Here is a 22096-nt window from a genome sequence, read left to right on the forward strand (position 1 = left end):
ATTGTAGTTCTGTATTGTAACAATAATTAATGATGACACGTTTGAGAATAAGACACACATTTATTATTCCCTTATCCAGGTAGAAGAACAGTAAAGTGCAAAAGTCAAGCACAGGTTCAGCAGAAAAGTTGTTAAAATAGGATATAGTGGAGATTCTCCCACTCAGAAAAAGAAGGTTTGAATCACAGAATAGCACCACTTTCTTAGTCACTCAATTATCTCCGGCAGGAGTATTTAACTGTTTGTGAATGTGTGTGAAAGAGGGTCAAGTGGTTGAGGATTATTTAGCAGATGGTTTTGCCGTTCAGCACAGCTTCAACCTGAGAGGAGAAGCTAATAAGTGCAGTCAAAAAGAAATGATAACTCACTTAGCCCTCTATGGCACATAACTGAATACTTTTGACAGGTACGTCTTATGATGATGATGATGAGAAATGGAACCTTGAACAGTATAAAAGTATAAAAGATACAAAACCGTAGTGTCACTCTGTACAGGCAGATACAAAAAAAAAAAAGATATTATATAAAAGGCACATCGTGGCATAAACTATCCTCATAGTTTCCAAACATGACTTTTCTCACATAGCACCCTAACTAAACATTTCACCGTAAACAACCCTGGATGAGAACACAATCCTGTTTTCCTTTACCATTACAACGCTGCGCACCAACTGTGCTTTTCATTACACTCTTTCATGAACTCTCTTCTCTTTCCTGTTTGCCACATTGGAATCTGTGTCACCAAAGACAACTGAAAATACTTGGATACAGACAGCGAGCAGTTCTTGGATTCCTCATCATGGAAAAAGTCCTTTCAGGAAGACAGAATAGTAAATATTCAGTGAGATGTACCTCCATCTAGTGGCTAATTTCTTTCATTACAGTTTATTTCCTCGGTAAAGATGATCATTCTTTCTCCAGTCCTCTCCATGATGCTGCTCTTAGGTTGTTTTCTTTGACTCCCATTCCTGTAAAGATAGAACACATGTAGGTGATTTAGTAAGTGATAAGTAATAAGCAACATAAAACATAAATAGCACCACATTAAACAATTTCAGTTATGCTACTGTACTGTAATAAAGACATGTAAATACAAACAAGCAAAAATTAAACAAATAAAAATCAGTAAAACAGAAAAATGGTAGAGCTGGGTAGATATAGGTAGATACAATGACTACGAAAGACTATTCAGCTTTGTAAACAGTAAGTCATTGAGTTTTTAGAAATTATTTTTAGACAAAATAAAACAAATGCAAAATAATTTAGGTTATGGCTGAATGTACTGTTACTGATGGTTGGTGGTCCACAGTAATGAATCAAAGTAAATCAATGACCAAGTAAAGGTGTCATACAAGGCAGTCTCTGTGATAATAAAAACAATTCCAATCTAAGTAGTTCATATTGTACTCATTCACTAGATTGCCTCGACCCATTGAGGTAGAAATATTGTGAAATGTGTTGTGAAAGCAGTAGTAGCTGAGCAAGGTGATATTAAACATGTAGTGACAGAATCCCATTTGATCATAGTCACTGAAAATACACTCACACAAGGCACTGCACTGTAAATGTCCAAAGGTACTGTGTGAACACCCACTCTTTTTATGTGTGAGCTGTAGACCCATTAGATGATGACACATGCTGCTGTGATCCTATCAACCCCCTGGGAAGCCTGACAGAGAAATCTGTTCATATGACTGGAAGGAAACGTTCAGGAAGTGACTGTGAGAGTTACTGACCAGTGAGATGAGAGTTACCTTTGCCTTCTGCATGACAGTTCCTGTAGAAGCATAAACAGATAGAGGTCTCCGACGCATCTCTGAGGCACAGTTTACTGGTAAAGAATCACTGTAGATATTCTGGGTCTTTTTGCTAGAGGCCTACACAAAAAGAAAAAGTAAAGAAGTAAATAACGCGTATTCAGGCAGGTGTGCATGTAAACATGTTTTTGTGCATCTTTCCACATAGTGCAACAAATGTACCTGAACTGGGGGCTTCACCTCAACAGGTGCACCCAGCGCTCCGCCTGCCAGGCTCTTCTTGAGGTTTTCTTGGACCTGAGTGAGCCGCAGCTCCAGGTCCACCCTCTCTGCCTCTTTAATGCGACAGGCTTCCTCCAGCTGGGACACGCGCTTGTTCAGGGAGGACTTCCTCCGCTCTGCTCCACAGAAACACAGAAAAAAACACACACACACACACACACACACACACACACACACACACACACACAGGATCAGAACGGTAGATGTATTTTCCTGTTCTTTTAGATGGTGTTAATTCTCTTAAAACATAGAACATTTACTTGAAGTACTTTTTACTACTTCAGAGGTAATTATTGTTACTGTCCTACATCTATAGATACTAGTTACATTGTTATAGATTAAACTACGCAAAAGTAGTAACACAATAATCCAATAATGTAGTACATACAAATGTAACAGTGGCAGTTGTCATGTGATACCTAATGAGTAATTTGACTTGTGATTCATTTTGCTGATACTACGTTAGTAGACTTTTACTTGAAATGGACTATGTTTACAATCTGGTATGCTACTTTCACTCTTTCACCACTGTCGGTAGCATACTATGTGAAACTACAAGGAATTAATTACATTTAGAAGGAATTTTCATAACCATGTTTTTGATTTAATAATAAAAGCAATTAGATGTTTCATTTATTCCTGTAGGGTAATTGTCTTCTCACACGGCCCTGTAATATCAGAGGTCACAGTGCAGGGTCAGATACAGAGCAGGAACACAATGTGTACTTAATATGCAAGCCCTCTGGACCCTGTTTCAGGAAGGAGGGTTAACAAACTGAGTCTAGCCCTGATGTCTGAGTTGATTTACCCTGAGATGGAAACTGAGTTTTCAGTTTCAGAACAGCTGATATGAGCTGGTTCAATCAACTCAGAGTAGGTTCACCACCACAAAAAAAACTACTGGTTTGTGTCCAAGGAACACTACAAAAATGTTTAAAACATGTTTCAGAGCGAGTCACACTCTTCTGACGGCGCTTTGCTACAGTGGCTTTACTAATATGCTCCGCATCACCAATGTTGTAAAGAAAACTGCCGTTTGCAAAAAAAAAAAAGTATGTGACACAAATAATCTGCTGGGATGTAGAGCATGACCACGATGGGTGACGTTAGTGATATGAAGACAGATAAGGTTATGTAGACTACATAAGTGATGGGAAGAAAAACCATACCGCTCAAATAGGTAGTTAATTAAAATAGCCCCCACATCATCACATCCCCTTCACCATACCCCCCCATCATCACATACCCTTCACCATACCCCCACATCATCACATACCCTTCACCATACCCCCCCGTCATCACATACCCTTCACCATACCCCCCCGTCATCACATACCCTTCACCATACCCCCACATCATCACATACCCTTCACCATACCCCCACATCATCACATCCCCTTCACCATACCCCCCCGTCATCACATACCCTTCACCATACCCCCACATCATCACATACCCTTCACCATACCCCCCCGTCATCACATACCCTTCACCGTACCCCCACATCATCACATACCCTTCACCGTACCCCCACATCATCACATACCCTTCACCGTACCCCCACGTCATCACATACCCTTCACCGTACCCCCACGTCATCACATACCCTTCACCATACCCCCACATCATCACATACCCTTCACCATACCCCCACATCATCACATACCCTTCACCATATCCCCCCCGTCATCACATACCCTTCACCATACCCCCACATCATCACATACCCTTCCCATACCCCCACATCATCACATACCCTTCACCATACCCCCACATCATCACATACCCTTCACCGTACCCCACATCATCACATACCCTTCACCGTACCCCCACGTCATCACATACCCTTCACCATACCCCCCACATCATCACATACCCTTCACCATACCCCCCACATCATCACATACCCTTCACCATATCCCCCCCGTCATCACATACCCTTCACCATACCCCCACATCATCACATACCCTTCCCATACCCCCACATCATCACATACCCTTCACCATACGTAGAGATTGGCATGGGGTACTTTCCATAAAATCATCTCTCAATGCAAATCAAACAGCTATTAGGCTAACTGAAATACAACCATGTTAATCTCTAGGTATGGTGAAGGGTATGTGATGATGGGGGGGTATGGTGAAGGGTATGTGATGATGGGGGGGTATGGTGAAGGGTATGTGATGATGGGGGGGTATGGTGAAGGGTATGTGATGATGGGGGTATGTGAAAGTATGTATGATGTGGGTATGGTGAAGGGTATGTGATGATGTGGGGGTATGGTGAAGGCAGTGATGATGCATGGTGAAGGGGTATGTGATGATGGTATGGTGAAAGTGATGGTATGGTGAAGGGTATGTGATGATGGGGGGGTATGGTGAAGGGTATGTGATGATGGGGGGGTATGGTGAAGGGTATGTGATGATGTGGGGGTATGGTGAAGGGTATGTGATGATATGGGGGTATGGTGAAGGGTATGTGATGATGGGGGGTATGGTGAAGGGTATGTGATGATGGGGGTATGGGTGGGAAGGGTATGATGATGCATGTGAGAGTGAAGGGTATGTGATGATGTGGGGGTATGGTGAAGGGTATGTGATGATGTGGGGGTATGGTGAAGGGTATGTGATGATGTGGGGGGTATGGTGAAGGGTATGTGATGATGTGGGGGTATGGTGAAGGGTATGTGATGATGTGGGGGGTATGGTGAAGGGTATGTGATGATGGGGGGTATGGTGAAGGGTATGTGATGATGTGGGGGGTATGGTGAAGGGTATGTGATGATGTGGGGGGTATGGTGAAGGGTATGTGATGATGGGGGGGTATGGTGAAGGGTATGTGATGATAGGGGGGTATGGTGAAGGGTATGTGATGATGTGGGGGTATAGTGAAGGGTATGTGATGATGGGGGGGGTACGGTGAAGGGTATGTGATGATGGGGGGGCCAAGGGAACTTTATCAGGATCACAGTATCCTGGATCCATGAAATAACTGGCCTTTCAAAATAAAAGTCTGCCTGCCTCTATGGGAATCTAACATAGTGGTGGACTGACTTATGCCCCCTGTATTTTAAGGAAGAACATTTATTTATTTACGATACATTATTCATTCACAAAGAAAATTGGTGTCCTTAAAGGTTGGATTTTTCCTAATTTTTTTATTTCTCTTTTTAGTCAACTTTAGCATGGGTTCATAAACTTATGAGTGCCACTGTATTTTGTAGCTATGCTATTCATTTTGAGACTACAGTAGCAGGTTTTAGTTTTATTGGAGCTGAGCCCAGTCATGACGGAGGAGAATTTGTGTAGCATCTGCTGTTTTGCTTTGTGTCTCCCTACCAGAGGCTGTCTTCAGCTCTTCCTTCAGCTCTCTCTTTTCCTTTCGGAGGGTCACAAGTGCATTTCTTATCCCATCCCTCTCTCTTTCCAGCTCCTCTTTCTCTTTCAGGTAACGCTTGGCATCCTCTTCAGCTCGCGTTTTCCCATACCTTCCATATTGGTTGGCGTCTGCATGAAGATGCCAGAGGAGAGCAGAGGTGAGGGGTCAATTCTGCAGGGGTTATGGGAAGGAGACAGAACATCTCACAGCGATCTTTCTGCCTGTCAAGTTCCTCACATGAAGAGTATGGTGCCACTTCTACAACTCGCATGAAAGCGTAGCACACAAATGTGAAGTTTTTCATAATTCAAACAAAGATACGTTGCATGAATAACTGATTAACACACACACACACACACACACCCCTGCAGAGGGAGAGGTCAGGAGCAAGACAGCGGATCTAATGTGAGTGTCCAATAAATCTCAGGTTACATCCTGAAGCTCTCAGCCATGGAGAGCGCTGGCTCTTTGATGTGTCAGAACGTCACAGTGAAGGCCTGTGAAACAGCACTGAGACAACCGACCACGCCGATATCACTTTCCTAATCTCCTTTATTCGTATGGCAGAGGCACACTTACACAACGGAGCAAATGGGACAGGCAAGTGTAGAAGGAAGAGATTATTATTACCGAAATTGAGAAGATGATTGAGAGGAGAAGAAAAAGGGGAATATTGAGCCAGATAAAAGCTCAAATTGTATGACTGTCAGTGAATTGGAACACCACTGAAGGGATTGTATAAAGGCTTTAAGATACAGCAAAACTACAGTTGTGCAATCTAACTCCTGTGTGACACATAACTATATTAAGAGGTGCCATCTGTATTATTCTTTTTTCCTTTAAAGGGCAGCAGGCTGCTACACTCTTTGTTTCATCTTGAGAGAGACAGATAGAAAGCAGAGAGGGGCATAAAGCTGAAAAGATACAGGAGGGAAGCTGCTGTAAATATACATCTCAGCTGTTTGGTTGTGAATAATATTGTGAAAAGTTTAGATAAAAAATTAACATTGTGCAGCTTTGCTTATGGATCTGTCAAAATGCCTTTTATACAGTACAGATCACAATATGTTTTTGAAGTGCATTACACACGTCAAATTGCAAATTTCCCCGTTGTGGGACAAATAAAGGTTTATCGGAAAAAAAAAGTGAACTCTTTATTCTAAATCTTGCAGAGCTAATGAAGTATGGCCATTTATCGACATGCAATAAAGTTTGAAAAGATTTCCATCTACATCTTGGTTATTCAGTATCTATATTTTAAGTTTGACATTGACTAAATGATAAAGGAGTTAAACTATAGAAATAGTAAGTGTTAACTGTGTAACTGTAGAAAACAATTGGTCCAATCTATATTTCTTCCAATTGTTGAAATAGCTCTCCACTGATTTAGCATTGAACTCCCATAATATTGTCAGTTTAAAATAATGATCAAATGAGGGCTGTTCAAGCATAGATGAGGAGTGGGATATAGAGGTGTGGTAAGCTCACTTCTTTCTAACTCCACACCCCAAGATTTTCTTCTTAAACTTGTAGCCTTCAGCCAAAACCAATACTGACTCAAGTGACATCGCTTGAGGCAACTTATCAGACCTTGCACAGCTGCTTACATAATCACTCAATAACCTTCTCAAGTATCAAGATTCTTTTTTACCCCACATGTGCACAGTGCAACCTGCTGGTAGAGATCCCTTGAACTCAGACCATCCTAGAGAAATCAGCTTTTAGTTGATCTGTACCTCACAAATGGAATAACCTTCAGAATACTCTTGGCACATTAATGTTTCTCACAGTTTGTCTCTATCATTGAAAGACCAGTCAATGTGAATGTTTTACTTTTAACTTGACGTCACTTAATTAGGGCACTCCTGCAAAGGATCTATCAGTATAGTTCATGAGAACAGGCTCAGCATCACTGAGAAAACTAACTAAACACACTTACTGGAGCCTGTTCGTTTGAGGGAGACTAAAGGTTTGGTTCTGTCAGAGTCGCTGCTGGAGAAACTTGAGCGCCGCTTCCCTTGATTCCCAGACTGCTGCCTGCGGTTCTCCCATGACTGGGTGGAGTAGAGAAGGGGTGGTGGGTGGGACATGACAGATGTGGGAGGATGCACAAAGAAGGATGATGACAGAGGGAACAAAATACAGCAAAGTTTGTATATTAGGCTAAACAATAAACTAATCTTCAGATTTATTGGATTGAGACCACTGAGGTGTGTATGTTTGCGGCTGTAGGTGTTGAGAGGCACATGTTGTAGAAGTGCATGTCAGTTGGGTTGAGAAAGGAGTTTACAGGCTGTAAAACTGCCATGACCTCCTGCCTTCCTGTCATCAGTTTGATCACTTTTTCTTGGTCTTGTTTCCTCTCCCATGCCCACACACTGCTTTTTCTCTGGCCTACAAAATGCCGTCATTGATAGGCGCGTAACAGAGCACCGTCTGACTGTCTGTTCAGGTGACTGATATGGAGTGTCATATTCAGACAGTAACAGTCCCCAACAGCTGCACACACACAGACATGGAGCTTCTCACATCAGAGTAAAGCATTACACATAAGTTTTAACTGAACTTGGAAAATGTGTGAATCTGAGCACCTGCATGTCCTCATTAGGGACCTCATCATATGTTCTAGAGTCTGTGGAGGTGCTGCTGGAGGATGTGGCCCACCTAGGATCAGAGAAAACGGAGAAATGAAACCTATGTGAGGGCTTACGATCATTGCATTGGTCAGTGGCCTTGCTTTGACCTCATCCAAATATTCCAACTCCCCCCTCTCTGTCTCACTCACAGGAAGGAATGCCGCGCAGCGTCGCGGATGTTAGCGATGGTTTCCACGTCAACATAGTCGTAATGCAGTGACTCAGGATCCGTCGCGGACCCCGTCTCTGCCAAGAGGACACCGAGCCACCTTCCAAGTTCCTCAGAGCTGCTAGCCTAAAAAGAGACAAGACAAATCAGCTTTGAATTTTGAAATGACTCAAAACATTTAATTTACACGCTGTAAAACCTTGACAATGAGCTGAAAGACACTAAAATTAGGCTAACTGCAAAGTGTGTTGATAAGATAAGAATATAAGAAAGTGGATTCGTCACTAGGAGCGACCCCTTTGCAATTACACAAAGCCATTTGACCTGTTGTTATTGATATTGTTTTTTTTTTGGCATTTTAGGCCTTTATATGATAGGATAGCTTAGACATGAAAGGGGAGAGAGAGGGGGAATGACATACAGCAAAGGGCCGCAGGTCGGAACCGAACGTTTTGCTGTGGCGAGGACTGACTCCTATTTTCTACTGGGCGCGCCTGTGCTGTATTCCAGAGGCTCCGCTAAAGATATGCACCAGGTGTATTTTCACGTGAGCCGCCTGCCGTTTGGACAGCCGGGCAGGTATGTAACAGATAGACAATAGTCAATTTACCAAAAGACACCCCCCCACTATCGATTGTTCTGCGAGTCGGGTGGCAAGACGCTCCGCTTCTGAGACACTCCGCTTCTGAGACGCTCCCGTTGTGGTATGGCACGTGGCAGAGGACGGAACAAAACCGGAACGCAGCACAGATGTGGAGAATCGGAGTGAGCCTCTGTATATGGGCGCCCCAATTGTTACTGATTAGTGCAGCTTTAATGGGGCTGTACACAATATCCATAAACAAAAAGTCTGGGATTGCCTCCACACAGCTCTCACATACCGCTCAGATACTGACACAAGGCACTCACGTGCATGCGCAGCTATCAAACTAAAGAACAGAGAAGTTCAGATTACAAGACACACAGAGGGAGTGTGACATCATTCTCTGCTCAGGAGGCCATTACTCCACTATATCTTTACATAGCAAATAGTTGTTTACTGCTCTATTAAAGTTCTGAATATCAAGTACAGCCCCTTTAAAATAAGGAACAAAAGTTCAGTATTTTACCTCCAGAGCAGCCACCTCTGTGCAGTTCCGTAGGATTCGAAAGGCAAAGGGATGTTTGGGTCCCAGCCCCGGGACCACCTCGCAGCCGTGGAGAGGAAGTGAAGGCAAGGAGGTCCGAGTGTCTCCTTTGTCATGGTAGAAGTTCAGGGAGCCTCTGTACATGCAACACCAGTGTTCCCGCCACACCTGATTCACCAGCACCGACACGTGGCCTGCATGGTGAGGAGGGAAAGAAAAATGACGCGTCTGCAAACCTGGAGACCCTAAGAGGGACAGTGAATTGGGTTGGACCTTGTCGAGGGTCGGTGTCTGATGTCCGGAGATCTCCTGGCCGGGGGGGCTTCTTCTTAGAGAAGCTGATGATGCGCGTGATTTTACGGCCCGCAGCGAAAGGCCCCCGTTTCACCTTGCCTGCATCAAAAATGGAAGGAATCGACAGTTTTCTCCAAACTTATCTTTGGCATGTGGAAATTGTAAGTAAAACTGTAAGATATAATTAATTAATTTTAATTGACTTTAGATATGCGAAAATCCAGGAAGAGCGTGAACCTTAAATTCATATTTCTTTTGTCAAACTGCTGTATTAGTTTGAGGCTGTGTGTGTGTCTCTGTCTCACCAGTCTCTCTGCAGTTTTCTCCAGTTGACACACCCACACTGTCTGAGTCTGATGTGTTCCTCTCTGCAGAAAGCCTCTGGTGAAGAAGCACACAAACATAGGTTTAGACTTTCAACAGCAGTGTCCTACAGGTCCCACACATCTGTCTGTCTGCCAGGATTAAACTAGAGCTTGGCCTTCTACATAATGAGCTAAATAACTATACTTGAGACAATTTGTTAACAAGCTTACATGCATTTGCCTCTGGATTCTTTAATTATCTTATTTAAAGACAGAATGAGACTTATCCTCTTCCTTTTACTCCTTCCAACTCTATGGTGGCTCCTCTCTGTTCATCCCCTTTTGCAGTTTATGTTGCAACAGGTTGGTAAGCTTTAAAGAGGATGTGTCTGTTCCAACACTGACTCACCACCATCCCTATTATTGCTGCCTTAACACCCAATTATGCTACATATCTCCTCTTTGTTCTGCAAGAAAAACACAGGTATCACTGTGTACTGTTTCGAGCCAAGCAATTCTTTAGGAAAATTGATGGTGACAACACAATTGCTGCTTGCCACAATCCTTTTATCACCTCACCTGTTATGATGAATTATGAATTATAAAAATGACAGGGACTGTGCCGACACAAACATCCTCTCTCCTGCACTTACCTTGTCAAGTTCAGTTTTTCTTGGAATGATGGGAGACGCAGATTCCTCAGGCCCCGCACTCTGACCGCTCACCTCTCTAACAACCTGTGGGGGATATTTTACATGTGTCACTCTCGACTGTATACTTCCTTATGATTTTGCACATCGTCGACAAGATTGATGGCTGTGTTACCAGTCAGTTTTTACTGCAAGCATGCATATAATTTAAAAGTGTAGCTCACCCTAAGCCATCTGTGGGCCTGCTCCTTGCTTTGTACCGCCAGCACCAGTGCATCTCCATTGGGTAAGGTGAAACGGAGTTCATGGTGCTTCCTCTTGCTGTCTTTGGGTGCATAGACCACAGTGCATTGGGGCAGCAGCAGATCCACATAGGGGCACGTGTCCTTAGAACTCTTATAGCACTGCAGAAAGGAGGACACATAGGAAACTGCGAGTGTAAGAAGAGAAGAAGAACTGCAGAGGATGTATATGTATCCTGAATGCATAATTGCATGCTTTGCTAAAGACTTCCTTGAATGAACAACTTCTCACCTGCAGTCTGTTGTCCCGTATGACAGTGAGCTGTTTCGCCCATTGGCCGAAGCGTTTCTTGCGCAGCAGGAAGGCACAGATGCGACAGTCCTGGGCAGGAGGCATGGAGCTCTCATCCGAGGGCCACTGATGAGTGAGTCGGACCCCAGGGCTCCGCTCTTCCTCATCCTCTTCGTAGGACTCGTAGGAACTGCTCAGAGCATCAGAGTCGTTGTCTGAAAAGGGCAAGGACGGACAAAATAAAGTGTTTTATTTGTTGGGAAAATGATCCTGCAATCTCGTTCATTTTGGGGGTAACTTTGTTCTCAACTTACATGAGTTTTTGCGGTGTGTGTTTATGCAGGTAGTGGGATAGTTGTTTTCAGCATCTTCATACCCATCCTCTATAGAGTTGGGAGGGCTAGGCCTGACTGAAAATGCAAGACATGAAGAAATCCCTAATTACTCCTTATGTTCCATCATGAACTTTAATCCAACTTGTACTTTGTAATTACTGACTTAGAGATTTTTACAGCAAAAGGACACTTAGGGCGCTGAGTTCAGCAGAGGCGGGAAGATGCTGACCTCGTGTGATGATGTATTCGGGCAACTTGCCCGGGCTGAGGGGCACTGCCTCCTCATAATACTCCTCGGGGGGAGGCGTTGTGGGCAGAGGGGGAGGAGAGTCCGCTGAGTGCGCTGGGGCATGGGAGTCTGCACAGTTCTGCTAAGGGAAACACACAAACACAACTCTCAAATTTCCCTCATAACCATCAAAGATTTCTTTTTCACAGCCTCATAACTACATCATCAAAGAGATACAGAGTTAAACCCTAAAAATTATACCAAGAAATTAGACACATGGGCTCTGTGTGGGTCCCTAAATCTGAACTCTTCCAACAGCATGCAGCGTTGAGCGTGTGTGCATGGGAAACCCCCACAACATGGAATACAATCTCTGTTTTTCTTTGCTTTTTCTCCACAAGTCATCGCGAAGAGTAATAGCCTCTGCAAAGTTGGATTTGGATGGTGAGTACTGAAAAGATGGGCAGCATACAACATACACACAGCATCATATATCCCACACACACTCTGCCATATGTAAATGATATCTCTGGAAAGGGATAAGTTATAAATTCACTATATATTGGCTACTTGCCTGCTTCAAAGTGTCAGTTTGTGTGCCATTTTCTTCTTTAAGATCATCTGTAACATCCTTTAGGTCTCCAAGCTCGCAGTCTATGAAAGCCAAAAATTTACATTTGAACTCACACTTATAAAGAAAACACATTATCTGCAGCTCATTTATATAGATACGTGTACAATTTACAACACCATGTTGGAACTCAAACTCACCAAATGTCTCAAAGAGGGACTCTACAAAGCTGGTGCCATTTCTGTACACCGCAGAGTTCATGTAGATGTAGTCGGTTCCTGAAACTGGAGGCAAGGAAAAAGACATTTTACCCTTTAAAATGTTGAGTGCACATTTTTATTATGTGGGTCTAAATAAAACACAGACAAAACAAGGTGTCAGTGACCTGATGGCTGTATCTGCTGCAGGAGGTTCCACACGGAGGTTTTCTTCTCCTGTGTGGAGGAACTGAGGATCTCCTGGTCCAGCATCTTCAGCAGGACGCCCAGCTCACTCACCAACACCTCCATTGCTGCACAGAGGGGGGCAAAGGTCGGGGTGGGGGGTCGGGGGGAGGGCAAAGGTCAGACTGACAAGTCTAAACAAACCAAAGGGGTGTATGTCAAACAGCCTCTTTCTGCTTTGCTTTCCCTGTCCTTTGCTTCACAGTTCGTCATTATTAATCTGCCACCTTATCACACAGTCTCCCTCTCCTCCCCTTTCTGTCACTAGTCAGACTAAACAACGACGAAAGGCTGGAGTGACAGGAAACATGTCAGCTAATTGCTCATTAACCCCTCTGAAAATAAGTGGAAGTGAAGCTAACGAAACAAAAAAACATCTTGCACAGAAGTAGAACAGAACATCCTGCACAAGGAGCAAAGAAAAGCGGCAGCTCTGAAATGTTGCTGGCTCACAGACTAATGGGCACATACCCAAAATTCAATCAACTGTCAATTCTCAATGCTGAGAGGGTAAATTAAATGTTCAGCACAGACTGTAAAGATGTTGGCAGGAATATGAGATTCTGACAAGAATAACTGAAGCACCACTTTACAGAGCCCAGAGCAGGCCAAATGTACCAGCAAGCAGAGTCTTGTGGCACCTGATCTTTATCTAACAGATTTAGTCCTGGACTCAAAAAAATAAATAAATAAATAAATAAATAAACAAACACTAGCCGGTTCAGACAGGCAGACCTCCTGCAATACATATTCTTCACAGGGCTCCCCAGGTTCTGGAACATGTTGAGAACTCAGCTTATAGGAATATATGATCCACATCACATGTTGATCTGGTCCACTCCCTGTTTTCAGAACAGAACTTAAATAAACCGCCTCACTCGCCCAGCTGCTGGACATCCTGAGAACAGGTCCCCAACCTGCAGCTGATGTGTGTGTTTGGCAGAAAATCAGATAAAAGGAGGAATCTAGACTCGAGTAAAAGGCTTACCAATCAGCCGCCATGTCTCTCCCTTCCTCCTGCTAGTTTCATAGCTTCTTTTGTATTCTTTCCCTCTGTATCATACACATCTCTCTACCTCTATAATCCTGAAGATCCCTAGCAAAAACCTGACAACTGGCAGAGTCAGTGCTGGCCCATTTGTCTGCTTCCTCCAACTCTTTCTGTCACTCCCCTCCTGCCCCATTTTCACAGTCCAGCCACTAGACCTGCTGAACCGTGCATCTTGCTGGGGTCGGCCACGGGACAGCTGCTGAGCCAGAAAAGTCTTTGTTCGGTGGGCGGTCATATGACAACAAGTAAACAAACACAAAATACACACTTGTATGTAATCATCACTGACAACTAGAAAGTTATGTGTGTTCTATATTTCAGACTGCTCCCACTCCTTAAAAAGACAAACATACTTTCCTGAGGTGGGTCTTCCTATGGGCTTCACAATGCCTGGCCAAGGCTACAGTCAAGAGCAACAAGTTTTCCTGTGTCTGTTTAACCACTTCTTTACAAGTGCAGTTTCCTTCTATTGTGATAAAAGCTTGCACTCTGAGAAGTGGGCATGAGGAATTAATTCATGCCGGGACCTGGAATGTCTCCTCATTAAGATCCGATTCACCCAGGGGAAATGAAGGAAATGGGGGTCAGCGAAGGACAGGAAACTCATGAGAGTGGGATGCTTTGGCCCAGTGAGTGTTGTCTCTCTGCCAGACGTTCCAGCTGTTCAGATTCTGGCTCTAGCGCACCACTGGGCTTCCTCTAACCTAGTGGAAGACAGAACTTTATCCACAGCATGACTCATTCACAGCAGAAAGAAACTGAAATGTACACCAGTCAGCATTAAATCAAATATACCTCAGAAATCAAGGCATTGCTTTCAAAGAATTAGCGTGAAGTAGGTCACAACACTCCTAAAGCTATTTCACTATGTCACTTGGACCAGCGCACTAAAAAGTGTATTATCCAATTTGACAATAACAGTGTTACTTGTGCCAAAATGCTAAGAGGAATTACTACGTAGTATTTGGCATGTGAGGCCAGAAAACCACCCTTAAATCCTCAGCCTTGCCTTTATAATCAACACCACACTACTCACATGAGTTCATCTAAAACAGCACATGGTCCTTTAAAGCTCTGCTGCAACTCTGTGTGTGTTTGTGTGAGAGTGTGATGTGTGTCTTTAATGTTTTTAAAAGCCAGATAAGACTGTGAGCCTAGCACCTGAGGGAAACTACACACAAGCTGGCAAAAGATAATAATGCTACATGAAAACAGGTTGGATGTGGTTTGATTAAAGTCAGACCAGGGGGAAATTAGAATACTGTATGTGCAGCTAAAAGAAGGACAAAGCATAACTTTAAATCAACGTTACGTTTTAATCTATCAGAGAAAAACATCATGAGATTTTTGGCAGCACAAAAGATGGGTGCAGGCAGAGCACCATGCAGGAATGTGTAAAGCCATTCAAAGCTAAAACATTTACCTCCTCACACTTCTCTGACAATTGCTGTTAAACACTAGACACATTCCTCACCTTGTTAATAGTGCAAGACTCTGCAAAGTGTGTTTGTGTGAGTGTGCATGTATAGTGAAGCAGCGGAGAGACATGTTTGTTTGACAGTGCAGACTCAGACCTTTAAAAGAGGCTTGCATTAGCAGACCTTCTGTACAATCTGCTTGGAGGTTTGTGAGGGAGGGGGGGAGTAATGTCAGCGAGTTGAGCACCTGTGCTAACATGTCCAACAAACCTTGATATGAAGAATAAAGTGACCTCAATCGGGTGCACAGGGTTTTTCTTGTACTCCCTTCCTTTATATGCCAAGGGCTTTCTTCATGCTGAGCTGAGCTTATTTATCATACCACCACACATCCCACATTCACTCACACACAAAAATAACTTCACAGTATGTCGAAAGTGACAACATTTGGCAGCAACTCTGTTTCACAATGTTGTTGCAGTCAGACATTCCAGCTAATCACACAATAATTTGCATCCCACAAAGAGTCTCTAGTGGCTTAAAAACTTCTGGGCAAATCTGGGTGGCAAAACTGCCCCTTTCTCAACAATTTTGCCTTTCTTGGTATTTCAGCAAGCTGGCACAACGTCTAAGGCACGAAGAAAAACATCACCTGAAGTCTCAGTCTCATGTTTACAACCCCGTCCTTCACAGCCTGTGTCTTCGCATTGTTCCCTATATTTACATATCTATACAAATCCTTGCACATTCTGTAGCTTTAGATACCTGCTGTGCTAATATCCTGACAGGCTACAAAGACCCTTCAGCACTTACCTTCAACAGCAGTGGATGAGAGTCCCACCATTTTCCAAGGTTGAGAAGAAGACAAACCGGTTCATTCATACACAAGCAGATACTGCAGGAGATATTCCAGAGTCAAAGCCTCCCTGTGTGCTCCGTCCTGTGAAGTCTTTGTAGTGGAGGTGAGCTATAGTCTGCCTACTGCTGAATTCACACTTCTTTAACCTCTCCCTTCCTCCCTCTGATCTGTTATCTCCCTATACCTCCCTCCCACTCTGACTACCCTCCTCTCTTTTCTTTTAGGGGGTAGGGAGATTGTGGTGGTGGTGCTCTTTGTGTGTGTGTGTGTGTGTGTGTGTGTGTGTGTGTGTGTGTGTGTGTGTGTTGCCCCTCTGCTGTAATCCTAGGGATTGTATAGCACCTGGGAAAGGCTTGCTGTGTAAACACGCACATGTCGACTAATAGCTAACTCACATTCTTTATTCTTTCACATTCTTTCCCTCAATACATTATTAACCTTTAACTAGTTGCACATAAAAGCTGCCATCCAGATGATGCCAGTGAACCCATTGACATACCAGATACAGTAAGGCATTGTACTTCTACTTTACATTAGAGCATCTTCAACACTGTTACTTTCTGATTAAGATGCCAGTATAAATGTTCCCGGTGAAGATGATGCTGCATCCTCTATATTTAAAATGAGTTTACTTAAAAGTATAAAGTGAAAGATACAGTGGAAATTGTAGAGTGGAGGTGGAGACAAGTTGAGACTTTTCAGTTACACATACATGACTTGTTGCCTTGAGGCAGACTCATGGGCTCCAACACGATGTGACACGCTGCTCAATCACAAGGGCCCTAAAACTGCAGAAACAAACTCACAAGCACACACGGACCAATACACAACCATATGCACAGCAATGTCGAAACTCACATGCACAGACAAAACACACTGCTTCCTTAGTGTAGGCAGAATGAAAACAGTGTCAGCTGCCTGTAGGGCTGCTTGGTGCACAACTGCACAACAATCACTGTGAACTTACTATGTTGAATTAATACAGAGAATGTCAAATATAAATGCACCTACTGTTTTGCTCTGACCTATTGAAAACTCTTTAGTTAAAAGAATATATTTTGGGAAATCTGCTTAGTCACCTTCTTGCTGAGAATTGGTAACGTGATGTGCAAGATGGTTTGCTAACACAGAACCATCTGAGAAGCTGTCATTGAAAACTTTTTGGCAAAAGTCAGGCACTTTCAAAAAGAATACCTGGCAGGGGATTGGATGAACCATCTGTCTATTATGTCGGCCCGCTGATTGGTTCGGTTCGCCAGAATCCAGCAGCCGTGGAAGGTATAAGAAGATCAAAACCACTCTCGTGTCTGTACGGTAAATAGTAGGATAGTTAGTTTAGCTTAGCACAAAGACTGGAAGTAGGGGTAAAATGATGCTACTCTCTATCCTAAACTAAACTGGTGCTGCTGCTTCACATTTAGTGAACACACAAGACAGTGGTATCAATCTTACTCTACTAATTACTAATACTTATTAATGTACTTACACCAAAACAATACTTTTTTCAATATATTATTTCAACATATTTTCTATCAAAAAGCATTTTTTTCATTTGACACAAGAAACAAATGTTCTGAAATGCTACAGGCAAACTTGAAAAAGTAGTCTAACTTGCAAAAATGTTATTTAAATCATATTAAAGAAAAAGTAAACAAAGTTGCAAATATAACTAGACATTCATTTCCAGCTTTTGGTACTTGAAATTTTTCGATTCATGGTGCAAAAGATACATTTTGGTCAGCGAGAAAAAAATGATTGAGGTTTGAGACACTATGACCACTAAAACTTGAAAAAACTGGAAAATGTATAAAACAAACGGTGATGATATAAGATACCTATAGAGGTAAAGGTGATCTTGATTGAAGAACACTGCAGAAATACCATTAGACCATGAATGATAGATAAATGAGTTATACTGTGCAAATATAAAAAGGATTTCAAAATATACACCCCTGAGGATGTGAAAATGAATTGCCTAATAGTGTAGACAGGAAGTGCTCCTACCATCTAATTTGATACACAGGCCAGACAGCTTCCCTGGGGAATTTCAAGTGTTTCCCAACTTTTCCAAATCCTCTAGCTGTGACAAATTCCACAGATACACCCTGATAGACTTGGTTATTGCCTCACAAATCACTCCTCTCTGTGACTAATGGCGTTTTTCCATGACATGGTACCTCGACTCTACTCGCCTTTTTTGGTTTTCCATTACGATAAAAAGTCCCTGGTACCTGCTAACGGGTATTTTTTTGGTACCACCTCTGTCCAGGTTCCAAGTGAGCTGAGGTGATACCAAAAAGTGACGTGAAAACCTGCAGACTCCTGATTGGTCAGAGAGAATCGTCACTAATCACAGCGTCATCATTGCTAGCGACAGACGGGGGTGTCCTGAACAAACCCGCCATTTTAAAATAGTTTAGCCAGCTGCCTCCAGCTTCTTTTGAAACAAAATGTGTCTTCTTGCTGTGGCAAAAAAACACACCTTCCACGTTCTGTGTGTGTGTCGCGTTAGGTCACGGGAGTTTCCTGCAGCGTCGCTATGACGACCAGCCACGCTCGCCTCACGCATTAGGCGGAACTAAATCTGTAATGGAAGGAGGAGGACGGGGCACCGCGGCCGAGTCGAGTGGAATAGAGTGGAGCAGGTACCATGTAATGGAAAAACACCATATATGTCAATGAAGCTGTGAACTCACCATAGACTGTAAATATTAATGGACAAAGCATCCGGTTCGGTGAAGTGCCTTAAACCTGCATTCTATCTGAATTCCAGCAGGGGGAGACTCCTTAAACCTGCATTCTATCTGAATTCCTGCAGGGGGAGACTCCTTAAACCTGCATTCTATCTGAATTCCAGCAGGGGGAGACTCCTTAAACCTGCATTCTATCTGAATTCCAGCAGGGGGAGACTCCTTAAACCTGCATTCTATCTGAATTCCAGCAGGGGGAGACTCCTTAAACCTGCATTCTATCTGAATTCCAGCAGGGGGAGACTCCTTAAACCTGCATTCTATCTGAATTCCAGCAGGGGGAGACTCCTTAAACCTGCATTCTATCTGAATTCCAGCAGGGGGAGACTCCTTAAACCTGCATTCTATCTGAATTCCAGCAGGGGGAGACACGTGCAGTTGCAAAAGGAGTTCGGTTTCTGTAGAAGACTATGAGAAAGTGATCCACTTCTCACTTGATTTATTACCTCAGTAAACAATCGCTAGTTTTAAGTCTTCTGCAACACAGAATGATATTCATGTTTCTCCACAAATCAATGGGTGACGTCACACATGCTCTGTCCATTAATATTAACAGTCTATGGACCTCACACAGGACCGTGGATGCCAGAGGAGGGATGGGAATGCAAACCATGTTGTAAACTAGAATTCATCCTTGCGTCCAAGTGGACGTTTGCGCCAAATTTGAAGACATTCCCTCCAGGGGGTCTTGAGATATCGCGTTCAGGTGAATGGAACGGACTGACGAATGGACAATCTGAAAACATAATGCCTCCGGCCTGTCGCCGGCGCATAGGCATAAAAACACATTACTCTTCTTCACATTACTGGGTACAATTAGCTCTCATGCATCTGTAAAACGGACACGTTTAAAACAGACGTACTGCTAAAGGATGGACTATTAATCTAGAATAGATGCCTTTTCCAGATTAACAGTAAGTACCACTAATCAAGTCCATGTTACAAAACCCAGTTATATCCACAAAGAGCTAACTCCTGCTAGACAAAGCTGCTGTGAGAAACTCAAACGACTGTGCCATCTGCGACTCCACAAGAGATCAGTATCTAGGAAAACTGCTGGGCTTTTCTTGGAAGTCTCCCCTTCCATATTGTCTTTGGACATAAAGCCATTTCCCAACCTGATCTGACATAAAGAGCTCTTTAGGTTGAAGACTTTGAGGTGTGGGATTCTTGTCTCATCGCTAAGGCCGGCTGAACAATGTGACCCAGCAACTTCTGAAAGGAAATGAAAAATATTGTTTATGTGAAAAAGAACAATCTTATCTCCTGTTAAGTTAGTCACGTGAGAGGGTTTTCAGTTAAGGGACAGCAGGGTTTGACTGTGATCTTCATGCCGTGTGAGGGTTATCTCAATACCACCGTCTAACTCAGTCATCAAAGCGGGGACATGCGTGTTTGAAGAAAGTAGCTGAATCATAACATTTAGAAAAGAGATGAAAAAATGGATGTCACATCTGTGGTTCAAAAACCCACCAACGTATCACACCCATATATAGATCACTGAGGCATGTGTGGCCGTCACATACTAACAAAGGTGAGGTAAACCAGATGTGCTTGAGGCTTTTAATTGCATGCTGTGCCAACAATGCCGTCTCTCGCCAGCCTGTGCCCCATCATGATGAAATCTCCTCCCACTCTACTCCTCAGATTCCAGGCATTTCCCAAGTCTGATGATTCTCCTTTCCCCAGCACACAACATGTCTGGGCAGTCACAAACTGATAGCACCGGAGCCCATGATAGGTACACAAAGACAGTATTGGTTTATTGGGAAGATGATACATATCAGTAGGATGACTACAACTGTGACCTAACTGTCTTTTTGCTAATGTTTGGCCTGTGTATTCGTCATTTAGGGTAGGATTTTAAGGGGGAAGGACACAACCTGGTTAAAATATGCAATTTTAATCCAGATTTCTTAAAGCCAATCAGCTCTATGGGGCATTTCAGCTCACTGTTTTGGTATTACAACCTGCAACTTTACTGTTTTGGTTCACTCTCACCAGTGTTGTTTCCAGACGCAGGAAGCAGCCATTCAGCCAAAACCCACCCTGTGCTACGTCCCCTGTACCAAACAACCCATAGATGGTTAAAAATGAGCTGGTGAACATAGTGGAGCATTTAGCAGGTAAAGCTGATGGAGGGCAAAACAGAGCTAATAGCATAGTGAATGCTAATGTTGCTCCTTATGTGCTGAAATAATAATATGTCAGCGTTGCATTAACAGCTTGTTTCTACTGCCCAGTTTATCTAGGTTAAAGTACTACTTTTTATTACTGGCACTTTGCATATCTGTAAAACACACACAGAGTGGATATTAATGTTGATTTCCTCTATTCATTTAAGGGTCAGGGGAATTTTATGTTATTCCCAGGAGAACCAACCAAATGGTCCTTAAAATGTAGCAGAAACCCAGACACCCTGACAGAAACCCAGACGGCAGGTAGCATAAAGTTATAAGTCAAATATACAAAGATTAAGCTGCAAGTCATCAAAGCAGACTTTTTTCCAAGGTCATGCTGGCTCTGATAAGCTAGCTACTGCAGACCCTTAGGGACTGATTTTGATTTTATTCTGGATGCTGCCAACAAAACACTTTTCCTGTCCTACATCAGTTAATGGTCTGCCCAACTGTATGGGGATGCCCCATATGCCCCCTATAGAGATGGACTTCCTCCTCTTCTGATGACATCACTTATCACCTCCGGCCTTCTGTTTCCTCTTCCCGTCAGCTGACCCGCTCCCACTTTTACTGTACTGTCTCTGGTGACCCCATTCTCAATGCACTGTCTAGAACCTAGGCTAGATAGCGTTGAACGTGCCTGCTTCTACAACTGTATTTCAAAGGGATGACAATTTAATGGAGCTTTTCAATGTGATATTATTACAGACCTTTATTTAGCTGCTGCAGGTAAAGTCCCCTTGAGAGTGAGAATTCCTTTCTCATGGAGTTGACATGTACATTTATTATGTGGGTGGACATTTTAGACAAACAATAATAAGCATACATACCATGCACAATGCAAAACATGCTGAGGTTGAGCAGCAAGTGAGGGGAGCATGTGGAAGAGCTTATTTAGTTTGGAGGAGTCATAAAGACATACAAATTAAGGTGGAGAGGGGGGGAAACATGTTCTCCCCACTGTTTTTATTGTACATGGGACGGGAAGATGCTTAAGGTTATCATAAAATACAGCAAGAATCCTAACCCACACCCCGTGATACTCACAAGTGTACGCACAAATGCAATAAATACAGTAGAGATGGAAACAGTCTAGAGAAATACATGTTTCAGATTTCTTTGTTGAT

General features: G+C 43.2%; 1 protein-coding gene across 7 annotated transcripts in view; it reads right to left on the reverse strand.

Annotated features, from left to right (window-relative positions):
- Positions 1–40: 40 nt before the first annotated feature.
- afap1l1a (actin filament associated protein 1-like 1a) overlaps positions 41–22096 on the reverse strand; it is a 32448-nt gene continuing 10392 nt past the window's right edge. For 2 of the 7 annotated variants that reach the window (XM_078261272.1, XM_078261277.1), the window contains exons 2-19: positions 12654–12779; positions 12469–12552; positions 12272–12351; positions 11698–11839; positions 11448–11543; positions 11134–11348; positions 10824–11003; positions 10603–10686; positions 9950–10025; positions 9624–9743; positions 9333–9544; positions 8204–8349; positions 8010–8082; positions 7358–7472; positions 5379–5546; positions 1980–2155; positions 1737–1877; positions 41–968 (exon numbers count right to left, since the gene is read on the reverse strand). In XM_078261272.1, coding sequence (XP_078117398.1) covers positions 942–968; positions 1737–1877; positions 1980–2155; positions 5379–5546; positions 7358–7472; positions 8010–8082; positions 8204–8349; positions 9333–9544; positions 9624–9743; positions 9950–10025; positions 10603–10686; positions 10824–11003; positions 11134–11348; positions 11448–11543; positions 11698–11839; positions 12272–12351; positions 12469–12552; positions 12654–12779 — 2261 coding nt within the window. In that variant the 3' untranslated portion in view covers positions 41–941. Of the gene's footprint in view, positions 969–1736; positions 1878–1979; positions 2156–5378; positions 5547–7357; positions 7473–8009; positions 8083–8203; positions 8350–9332; positions 9545–9623; positions 9744–9949; positions 10026–10602; positions 10687–10823; positions 11004–11133; positions 11349–11447; positions 11544–11697; positions 11840–12271; positions 12352–12468; positions 12553–12653; positions 12780–13699; positions 13861–14115; positions 14467–15993; positions 16219–22096 lie in introns of those variants that run through there. The other 5 variants (XM_078261276.1, XM_078261274.1, XM_078261278.1 and 2 more) reach the window with 5 other exon arrangements.

This window comes from Sander vitreus, chromosome 10, assembly GCF_031162955.1.
Source record: "Sander vitreus isolate 19-12246 chromosome 10, sanVit1, whole genome shotgun sequence".
In the NCBI taxonomy this organism is placed as follows: Eukaryota; Metazoa; Chordata; class Actinopteri; order Perciformes; family Percidae; genus Sander; species Sander vitreus.